We start from the raw sequence: 12,205 nt of genomic DNA, 5'->3' as shown, positions 1-12,205 counted from the left end.
CACATTCCACAATTAGGCGTCGAGTAAGTCAGACAGTGCACAGGAGTGAAACTGTAAACACCACATACTAGTCAGTGTGTCAGAAGGTACCATTAACTCAACAATTTATGTTATATCATGTCCACATTACTATGTTTGCCAGCTGTGTTGCCACTTAAACTGTGTTAAAACTGGCAATCAAGACACAATGTAGCTTGGGCCACAACACTGTGTTCAAAAGACCACACCCAAATAAAAATCTGGCCATGATTTTTTTCGACACCTTAAAACTTAATTTATTTTCTGTGTGAACAATGTACGGATGTCTTGCTACCTATCAACTTACATGTAATACCTTTATGTTTTTAAACTTCTACAATTATTTTCAAAGAAACAGTAATGAACTTAGAACTGCTGTCACAACTGACTATGCCAATGTGTGCTTGCATTGTCTATTTTCATGCACGTACTTATATTTGTAGCAAACCTTTCACTGTCATTGGGAAAGAAACAAAGAAAGAAAGAAAGAAATTTTAGAAGTTCTCAAAAAATTCAATGATTCTGGATCAGAGGGAGAAATATCAGTGGGAAAAGTCTGAAGATCATTTATATTCAGGTTTGCTGCCATCTGCTACAGTGTCTTCCTTTTTTTTTTTTTTTTTTTACAGGTGAATATCATCTCCTAGTAGCACCTAACACACTTTTCCAAGGTTAGGTTGGAGAAGAAGAGAATTTGCCGGGGGAAACAGGCAGGAAAGAAATGAACAGGTATTGCAACATAACTCTCTGCTTAATAACTTCCTATACAAAAGCCAATTACATGTGAAATTGCTGAATAACTCATCTGACCTCCAGAAGGATTCCTGCAATCTATCAAAGAAATAGAATATGAAAATAAGCCAGCTTAATGCTTTGTCTTGTTTGTTACTCTTTAAAATACATCAAACACAAATGTGGCAGTAACACATTAAATAACAGCATAAATGGCTGATGTTTTGGACCACAAATTCTTCCAAGTCGCTGGACTTTTTAGTGTTAAACACTTTGGAGGCCAAGCACAACCTAGCTTGGGCCACAATGTTGTGTTGAACAGACTGCACTTAAGTATGGCAACGATTTCCGATTATTGTACACTTAAACTAATAAATGCAAATAATGAAACAAGTGAACTTTGACTGCTGTGATACTTTGTCACTATTGTAGACAAACCCATCAATTAGGTAATAAATGTTTTTGATGTTGAACAACAAGAATGTTGAAGCAAACGTGGGTCTGCAACTTTGCATCTAAGATCTTATGGGAGGGATGATAGCACACGAGGGAAAAAATAAACACACACGCAACAGTTATTGCACTGTCGGTTCATTTATTTTTACAAACAAGAAATTTTACAACTGTTGCTGCCTCACTCAACACTGTCAAGATTTCTTAAGGATTTAAGACATGGAAATAAGCCGAAAAAGCAGTAATGGAAATAATGCTTCACACGCACATTCACCTCCCGTAACCCACCATTCATTAATAATTTCAGATAAACACAATTATCACAGGGATCATACACAGGTGATTAAATAAATAAATTATACATAAATATTATTACAACAATATCACTAAGAAATCCTGACCAGCAGATATGAGCATTTTAACAAGAGTACTATTACAGGGATCACTAAAATATACACCACGCAGTGGCTAACAGTTATATACCGAGTGCTGTGGCAACCATCTTCTCTTAACATCATGACCAGTTTCTTTTTCCTATTTATTACAAACGCTAAGCCTTTGCATTTCAAATTCGGCACAGTAAGGCAGTGTTTATCCTTTACCAAAGATTACTTCTACTAGTGGCCCACACACACACTTACTTTGTGTAAAACAAGTCTCTCATACAATCTCATTTTTCATCAGAACTGCAAGGGGGTGAAAACAATTTCATTTTCTTCTTTACATAATTTTCCATCTAAAGAGGTGTGTGTGTGTGTGTGTGTGTGTGTGTGTGTGTGTGTGTGTGTGTGTGTGTGTGTGTGTGTGTGTGTGTGTAAGTGAGCAACCAATTTGAAACATTTCATTCACATACATTTCAGGAGCTTGGAGAGGTAATTTGTTTCCACAGACATGGACAATACATGTATTAAGATACAGATCTCCACACTGTGTTGAAATCGCATCCACTCAACACTCTCCAATAGTTCATAACAAATTTATAACAACACAATTCATGTTAAGTATGTGGTATACTACATTTTAATTTGTGATTAACCAAATGATGCTGCCCCACTCTCAAACACCCTTCCATTTACAGTAAGCTTTGTTGGAGACAATACCACACTACCCTTTTACAGGAGACAGCCGAGCAATGGAATTTCTAGTTGAGGCAGCCATCACATAACTATTTGTGTGCACAAAAGATGCCTCCAACAGTCATTTCAAATTTTGAGGCAGATCCTTCTCTTATAGAAAGAAGACCTGCAAAAGATGTCCGACGGTTACGCTGCCGAAACGTGTTCGACCTACATCGCTAATAAGGTAATGGTGAAATATAGGCTCAGCGTCTGAAGGTGGGACAAAACAGTGCCACGAGGTACTGAGAAGTCCGAGGTTGACAATTGTCACAACTATTTAACTACCACATCGCCTATTAAGTACGTGGGCTGTTCCTTCAGAGGAACTGTCTGCTCCTGGCAGTTTGGAAACTTATTACTATTTGCTCCTGTAACATCCACCGCAACACAAAAACCGTGAATAATTGAAGACTGCATTGTGAAAATTTACAACTCTGTAGTGCCTCGACGCAATTACAAATAAACCGTCTACGGCACAACTGCTTTCTTATTTAATAATTCCTGCACTGCTGCTGCAAACAAAACGTGGAACCTCGTGTCAATTACAGACGTGTACTACAGTTCGAAGATAGCTAAGCCGAGCTGCTTCCTAGATGTGCACATCCAGAATGCCTACATTATTGTCTGCTACTTCCTTTCCATCTAAGGCAGGGAATTTACACCTCCGCTACACGACGCTACAGCAATCTCTCTACTACTGTCTGTACATTCCACGACTGACTGCATTTCTGCGCTTCCCCTCCCACTTACAAATATCACGAATGCAATTTTGTTCATTCACACAGACGTACAATCATTCACGCAGCCACTCTAACATTTTCATTAAACACTCGGTAGAAACAACAAGACGACATTCACACTTATTAACTATCAACCGTCAGCACTCACACTACACACTTCCCTCTCATTCTCATTTTTGTTTCGCCTAAAAGATTTAGCAGGGCCGACGGGCAGGACACGATCTCCGACGCCACCCCACTCGACAGACGCGCGCTTCGCGAGCGTCTATGCGGCCTTCGCCGAACCCTTCACCATCTTCATGAGGCCGTCGGTCGACATCGACTTGGGCCTCTCGATGGGCAGGCCGAAGATGCGGTCCCAGACGAGTGACGCCATCACGCCCAGGGCGCGCGACACTCCGAACAGGACCGTGTAGTAGTTCATCTCCTTCAGTCCGTAATACTGAAAACATAATAAGCCCTCAAAGCATTCATTTCTTACAGTACAAGAAAAAACTAGTCTCAATGTGATGGGTTCCAATTTGTTGTTTCTTTGGTATTGAAACTGTGAAGCTCAGTATGTCAACCAGATTATTGTCATTGGTTTAACAGTTGCATACCACCTGGGGGCGGGGCGCGTTTCAGTGACTGATCCAACAATGTTTTGGGCTACAATTCCCTCGTGTTAATTATTTTATTTAATACCTACATGACATTTATTATAATGATTATTATTTTTTAATGTCTAGCAGCACAACATCCACTCTCAGGCAACTAGTAAACAGTGCGGTGTGTGGAAGCTTATATTTCTGTGGCACATTGATAGAATGTATAAAGAGATGAAACTGACAGATGATGAAATAAAAAATGTGCTCGAGAACTCTAGACAATCAATACAGTAGGGAACTATCTGGAAGTTCAAGCTGTGAAGCAGGAGATTTAGTCACGGAACTTCCAGATCGAGTCGTTTCTGTAGACAGTGAGTCCGATGAAAATGAACAGGGTAAGTATTGGTAGTACTCAGTATGTAAGCGGTTTGCATGCTGGCCTCAAGTTCTGTTTTCATATTTTTATAGACATTCGAGCAATAAGAAGGCGACACAGGCTGTAGGCACGTCGATCATCTTGACAGGAAAGTGGTGGCCCTGTCAGGTACGAATTAACTAACCCTGGGATAAAACCCGACACACTAAGTAAAGCTTCTCTCTTTTATTTTGAGAAAATCTTCATTATTACTGTCACTTGTACCAACCAAAGAGTAGGCATTCTTTGGGAATCATCTGAAGAGATTTTCATGAAAATCCTGTAGCTTTTTAAAGGGAAGAAACACTGGCAGCAATGTGAATTCCTTAGAACTGTGGAGTCCATAGACAGAACAAGGAAAGTTTATGTGATATATTTAGCATTTTCCTATTTGCCAAACTTCATTTTCATAGCATAGACTGAGGCTCTTTATGGAAGTTCTTGCATTTTGACGATGCCCTAAGATAGACAAATTTGCTTCCACCAGCAATATAAGGAACACCTTTCCCCGAGTTTTAAAATCCTAGTGTCAGTTACAGAGTAGTAGTTGTTGTGGTCTTCAGTCCTGAGACTGGTTTGATGCAGCTCTCCATGCTACTCTATCCTGTGCAAGCTTCTTCATCTCCCAGTACCTACTGCAGCCTACATCCTTCTGAATCTGCTTAGTGTATTCATCTCTTGGTCTCCCTCTACGATTTTTACCCTCCACGCTGCCCTCCAATGCTAAATTTGTGATCCCTTGATGCATCAAAACATGTCCTACCAACCGATCCCTTCTTCTAGTCAAGTTGTGCCACAAACTTCTCTTCTCCCCAATCCTATTCAATACCTCCTCATTAGTAACGTGATCTACCCACCTTATCTTCAGCATTATTCTGTAGCACCACATTTCGAAAGCTTCTATTCTCTTCTTGTCCAAATTATTTATCGTCCATGTTTCACTTCCATACATGGCTACACTCCATACAAATACTTTCAGAAATGACTTCCTGACACTTAAATCTATACTCGATGTCAACAAATTTCTCTTCTTCAGAAACGCTTACCTTGCCAGTCTACATTTTATATCCTCTCTACTTCGACCATCATCAGTTATTTGACTCCCTAAATAGCAAAACTCCTTTACTACTTTAAGTGTCTCATTTCCTAACCTAATTCCCCCTGCATCACCCGATTTAATTTGACTACATTCCATTATCCTCGTTTTGCTTTTGTTGATGTTCATCTTCTATCCTCCTTTCAAGACACTGTCCATTCCGTTCAACTGCTCTTCCAAGTCCTTTGCTGTCTCTGACAGAATTACAATGTCATCGGCAAACCTCAAAGTTTTTACTTCTTCTTCATGAATTTTAATACCTACTCCGAATTTTTCTTTTGTTTCCTTTACCGCTTGCTCAATATACAGATTGAATAACATCGGGGAGAGGCTACAACCCTGTCTCACTCCTTTCCCTACCACTGCTTCCGTTTCATGCCCCTCGACTCATAACTGCCATCTGGTTTCTGTACAAATTGTAAATAGCCTTTCACTCCCTGTATTTTACCCCTGCCACCTTCAGAATTTGAAAGAGAGTATTCCAGTTAACGTTGTCAAAAGCTTTCTCTAAGTCTACAAATGCTAGAAAGGTAGGTTTGCCTTTTCTTAATCTTTCTTCTAAGATAAGTCTTAAGGTTAGTATTGCCTCACGTGTTCCAACATTTCTACGGAATCCAAACTGATCTTCCCCGAGATCCGTTTCTACCAGTTTTTCCATTCGTCTGTAAAGAATTCGCGTTAGTATTTTGCAGCTGTGACTTATTAAACTGATAGTTCGGTAATTTTCACATCTGTCAACACCTGCTTTCTTTGGTATTGGAATTATTATATTCTTCTTGAAGTCTGTGGGTATTTCGCCTGTCTCATACATCTTGCTCACCAGATGGTAGAGTTTTGTCATGACTGGCTCTCCCAAGGCCGTCAGTAGTTCTAATGGAATGTTGTCTACTCCCGGGGCCTTGTTTCGACTCAGGTCTTTCAGTGCTCTGTCAAACTCTTCACGCAGTATCTTATCTCCCATTTCATCTTCATCTACATTTTTACGAAGTAGGAAGACTTTAATATGTCACAGAAGTGAGCCCATTATGCAATTCAGATATGAAATACTGCTTCCCAGTGGATCCTTATGCTGGAAAGCATGCCTATGAGAAACTATAACAGCAGCCACAATATAGTTAGAAAGTTGGTTGAAACGTGTAACCTGAAACAATCAGGAAGAAACATTACCATTGACAAGTTTATTACTGTTATACTAATAACCTGATCTTTTGAAAGAGGAAAGAACTACAGTTGGCATATTCAAACTGACTGATGTGATGTACCTACTGAACTCCATCCTGTTTCTCTTTTAGTGACGGTGCCACTTTAGCCAGTTAAATGCCCAAGTCAAACCAACATCACAGCACGAATGTGGTGGAAGAGAAGGCAGATATCATCCTTTCCGACAATTAGAAAGTCGGAGTGGATACACTCCGTACATGTGTACAAACGTACTGACAATGACGAACACAGCAACAGCCAACCATGATGTTTCTCACCTCTATTGATATTTTAGTATAAAATCAGTGTCTTATGTCAAGAGACACACAAGAAATGGGCAAAGAATCACCCCATAAAGAGTTCTCGAAGAAAGCAGTATGTGAAAGACTGCACTCTGAACTTTGCTACCTCGACGTGAAGACGATGCAACACGAAAAGGCCTACACACAAAATACACAACAGCAATTATTAACTTTTGAGTAAGAAAGTAATGAATGTCAAGCAGGTCACATGACAAGGGCCAAGAGGGGAGAGTAACATGTACAGCTGTGCATAACCCGCAAGCTGTTAAGTCGCACAAGAGAAGACTAAGTATGTGAAAGCTTGCACGTCTTGCAAGTAATACAAATAAATGTAAAATCACAATTTATAATTGATTTAAACTTCATTCAAAGGTGTTGTATAAACGCAGAGTTGTCTTGTCCCTGACAACCCCTCCCACCCCATTACTGTTGGCCAGTGCCCCATAGAACACTGGTATGCCACTTTTAAATATCAGTCCGAAGATTCTTTTGACGGAGTTCCCCACCCAAGTCTCTTCATCTCTGCGTAACTACGGCAGCCTACATTTGAGCCTTCTTCCTGTATTCCAGCCTTCACCTCCCTCTCCAATTTTCAAACCCCCGACTTCCCTCCTTTACCAAACTCACGATTCCTCGATCCGTCACGGGGGATGTTGCAGTAAATCCCTCCATTTAGTCAACTTATAGAATATTTTTTTTGTTGGTAGTAATGCAAATCAGATTTTATATTTTCTTTACTTCTACTACTAAGTAGATAGGAAAACCTGTCTACAGCTTCCCATCTCAGTTCCTACTCTAAGCGTAGACAAAATGTAACTAGAGTCTGGGAGACGAAGCTTCAGTACTGACAGCTCAGTAGTGTTATTCTGTCGCCTAGTGACTGCAGGTATCCGGCCAACAATGGACTGCACTCCAGCTGATAGCAGGAGTCACACTGCCACTCCATTATGTACAGTGCCGACAGACTTAAGCTTCGACCGTGCAGTGTTTAATGGACGCAAAATGTTGACGGAATTAACAGATTTAGCTGGACGGCAGTGCAGATTTCTGCTCAGAATTGTGGGTGAGAGAGAGAAAAATACAGTGTGGATAGATGAAATGTGGGTTAACGCTAGAAAACTGCTTGCCGATTTTTCGTTAAAAAAGACAGGCAATTACTGTCAAGAGACGATCGGTGTGGTTTTTTGAAAGTGGTTCGAACTATTGCTTGTGACGAATCTGACAAGTTCGTCAGTTATCGTGGACAGTCCCTCTTATCATTCCGTTGTTCGTGACAGGACACTAACTTTGCTAAAGAAAAACCAAGATGATATTCAGTAGCTGAAACAGTGGAAAGCCGACTTCAGAGCAGATTTAAAGGAGGCAGAATTGTGGTGCAAAAGAAACTGCAACTTTGGATGTGTAACTGGTGTTTTTTGCTTGAAGGTACGTGCACAAATTTGTTCAGCATCCTCCAAACTTTATAACTTTGACACCATTGAAGGGGTGTAGGACCAAATAACAAGCTACATTGTTGCCAAGAATAAAAAAATTACAATCTCTGAAGTTGAGAATCTTTTTGTAGCAGTTATCGATCGAATGACAAGAGAGACACTGACAAAAATTGCAAACAGTACTGCAAGTGTCATCAAAGAGGCAGCTGAAATTAAGGTTGTTGTGGAAGAACATGTACAAAATTTAATTATACAACTGGGATAGATGGTGCTGAAGATTACTATTTGAATTACGATTCTGACAGTAATTAGAGTATCTCCATTAGCTCGACTACAATACACACTCTTTTTATCGTCTTATTGCGAGTGCCATCTTCAGATTATAACTTAATATAATGATACATTATTCTCTCTTTTGTTGTAGAGCTAATTAATATTGTTAATATTTAACAGCAGAAACAAAAACTGCAAATGTTAAACGATATGACGAAATCTTTTCCATTTATATTGTGAAGTCCGACATAACTTTATGATATGTCACCATATTAGATACTAAACGACGACTCTTCAATTTGAGATTACATATTACAAGTAGGAACTGTAAATAAATTGATCCGTACAAATACGACCTGCACGTTTTCGACACTTTCGTTTCTGCTGCTAGAGAACCTGTCCGAGTAGAGACCGGGCGTGGAGTGTCGTAAGCCACATACGGCAACATTGCCGTCTGCCTGGCTGAAGTGTCAATACTAATCACTCATTTTGCAGACTATACACTCCCTCCTTGTTTTACTTTTGCTGAGGTTCATTTCCTAACCTTTTTTGAAGACACTTCCTATTCTGTAGAACGGATCTTTTGAAGTTGTTTGCTGCCTCTGTCACCAACAAACCTTAAAGGTTAACTGTTTAGGAAACCTTAAAAACTAACATATATTTTAAAATGTCAACTGCAGTGGTGGAGGGGGAGGAAATAATTTTAATGAGACAGAATAATGTTCCACTATCAGTCATTTAATATACAACACTACTAATAAAAGGATGGAATAATGGCAATATTATACAAAGTATGGACTGCTACTCACCATATAGTGGAGATGAGTCCCAGGTAGGTAGAACGAAATGAACTGCTAACCAATTAAGCTTTCGGCCAAAAGGCCTTCTGCATTTGATAATGTAGACGTATTCACACAAATGCACCTCACACTCGCATGACCAGCAGCCAAAGGCAGACACTGTCTGCATGTTGTCGAATGCACAAGAAGCCATTTTGGCTAAAAGCTTTCATTGTGCCCATCTGCAGCTCAGCATCTCCACTCAAAGCTGAGTAGCAATCTATCCTTTTCACAACACTGTCAATAAACATCGACATAAATTTTTACTCTATATTTTTATGTTAAATGACATTCAAACCAAACATGGCCATGGACATGTAATAATGTGAAAGGCGTAAGTAGATCACACCGCCACACAACTGATGATGGTTTGAGAATATTCTGCAACTTGTTACTTCTTTTGTAATCAGGAAATTTTCATTGTGAAAGTTACATTTGCGACGATGACGCTGCCGCCAAGGAAAGGTGTTTTATCAGAATAAAGATGCATTTCTAGGTTAAATGCTCGAACTAGGATCTGATGGTGAGTTCATCAGAGGTGAGGGTGTCATCTGGAGTGCCCCCAGGAAGTGTGGTAGGTCCACTGTTGTTTCTTGGATAGGGTGAATAGCAATGTGCAGCTGTTTGCTGATGATGCTGTGGTGTACAGGAAAGTATCGTCATCGAGTGACTGTAGGAGGATAGAAGATGACGGGATTTGTGATTGGTGCAAAAAATGGCAGCTAACTCTAAATATAGATAGATGTATGAATACTCCATTAGTAGTTCACCACTTTACACAGTCACGTCGATTAAATATTTGGGCGTAACATTGCAGAGCGATATGAAGTGGGACAAGCACGTAATGGCAGTCGTGGGCAAGGCAGATAGTTGTCTTCGGTACATTGGAAGAATTTTGGGAGGATGTGGTTCATCTGTAAAGGACACCGCCTATGAAACACTAATATGACCTATTCTTCAGTACTGCTCGAGCGTTTGGGATACCCATCTTTTTTTTTTTTTTTTTTTGTGATTTTTGGGCGCACAACTTAAATGGTCATTAGCGCCCAGACTACGTTAGGAATGCACCGCGAGGCGCAAGTTTAAAACAGCAACTAAAAGGGAAAAAACAATAAAAGATCGACAGGTATAGGATTAAAAAAACAGCATAATCAAATGTCCTTAGACAGGTTGGTCAAGTTGATAAAACGAAGAACGCGAGCAGCTGCTCCTGGATCATCCGCTAAAATGGCATCGAGAGTACATGGCAGGCCAAGATCAAGACGCAGTGTAGTAAAATCCGGACAGGACGTTAAAATGTGGCGGACCGTCAGTAATTGCCGCCATGGGCAGAACGGTGCCGGCACAGCCGTCAGCAGATGGCGATGGCTGAACCAGCAGTGTCCAATTCGTAACCGGGCCAAAACTACCTCCTCCCACCGAGAAGGGCGTGAGGACGACGTCCAAGCTGCGGGAAGAGGTTTCAAGGCCCGAAGCTTGTTGTTCGTAAGTGCAGCCCAATCGGCATGCCACAGCGATAAAATGCGCCGACAAATTACCCTGCTACAATCTGACGAAGCTGTCCGAGGCTGGAGGACCACAGCCTTGGCCGCGGCATCTGCAGCTTCGTTCCCAGGGATACCGACATGGCCAGGAACCCACAAAGCTAACCGGAGAACCGTCGTCCACCAGCTGCTGAAGAGAGCATTGGATCCGGTGCACGAAAGGGTGAACCGGATACGGATCACTGAGGCTCTGGATGGCGCTCGGAATCGGAGCAGATGACATAAGCAGAATGTCGGTGACGGCACATATAAAGAACAGCCTGGTAGAGGGCAAAGAGCTCAGCTGTGAAGACCGAACAATGGCCATGGAGCTGGTATTTGAAACTTTGTGCCCCGACAATAAAAGAACAACTGACCCCGTCATTGGTCTTAGAGCCATCTGTATAAATGAAGGTCATATTAACGAACTTCGAACGAAGTTCGACAAAACGGGACTGGTATACCGAACCGGGGGTAATCTCCTTTGGGAGCGCGCTGAGGTCAAGGTGAATGCGAACCTGAGCCTGGAGCCAAGGTGGCGTGTGGCTCTCGCCCACTCTAAAGGCTGCAGGGAGTGGAAAATCAAGGTGTTGAAGGAGGCGACGAAAGCGAACTCCAGGGGGTAGCAGGGCAGAGACATACAACCCGTATTGACGATCGAGAGAGTCATCAAAAAAGGAACGATAAGACGGGTGGTCGGGCACTGACAGTAGCCGACAGGCATACCGACAAAGCAGTATACCGCGCCGGTAGGTCAGTGGCAATTCACCGGCTTCAGCATGAACTCTCGACGGGACTAGTATAAAATGCTCCCATCGCAAGACGTAAACCCCGATGATGTATGGAGTTGAGGCGGCGTAAGATGGACGCTGTTGGGCACTTCCGCAAGAAGTTATTCATAATGAAGGTCGACAACGTAACCAGATGGTCAACAGCAGAGCGGCGCCTACGAAATCCACATTGTAAGTTGGTAAGTAGGCGTCGAGATTCGAGCAGCCAAACCAAACTAGAGTTAACCATTCCTTACAGACACAGCTGGTAAGCGAGATGGGTCGATAACTGGAAGGCAAGTGCTTGTCCTTCCCCGGCTTAGGCATTGGTACAACAATAGACTTTCGCCAGCATGCGGGAACATGTCCCTCAATCCAGATGCGATTGTAAGTACGAAGAAGAAAACCTTTACCCGCAGGAGAAAGGTTCTTCAGCATCTGAATATGAACAGAATCAGGCCCTGGAGCGGAGGACCGTGATCGGGCAAGTGCATTTTCGAGTTCCCGCGTGGTGAAAGGGGCATTATAACTTTCACGATTCGAGGAGCGGAAGTTAGGTGGCCTAGCCTCCTCTGCCTGTTTGCGTTGGAGGAAGGCAGGGTGGTAATGAGCAGAGCTCGAAACCTCTGCAAAAAAGCGGCCGAAGGCATTGGAGACATCCTCAGGGGCCACAAGGAAGTCATTCGCGACCGTCAAGCCAGAAACT

The 12,205-nt window shown here is 41.9% G+C and overlaps 1 protein-coding gene across 1 annotated transcript in view; it reads right to left on the bottom strand.

The window, feature by feature from the left end:
* Positions 1 to 1,325: 1,325 nt before the first annotated feature.
* Positions 1,326 to 12,205, bottom strand: part of LOC126213558 (probable citrate synthase 2, mitochondrial) — a 236,149-nt gene continuing 225,269 nt past the window's right edge. Inside the window, exon 9 of the mRNA XM_049941390.1 lies at positions 1,326 to 3,503. Coding sequence (XP_049797347.1) covers positions 3,327 to 3,503 — 177 coding nt within the window. The 3' untranslated portion in view covers positions 1,326 to 3,326. The remainder of the gene's footprint in view (positions 3,504 to 12,205) is intronic.

This window comes from Schistocerca nitens, chromosome 11, assembly GCF_023898315.1.
Source record: "Schistocerca nitens isolate TAMUIC-IGC-003100 chromosome 11, iqSchNite1.1, whole genome shotgun sequence".
NCBI lineage: Eukaryota > Metazoa > Arthropoda > Insecta > Orthoptera > Acrididae > Schistocerca > Schistocerca nitens.
This window is presented reverse-complemented; position numbering and strand designations above follow the sequence as displayed.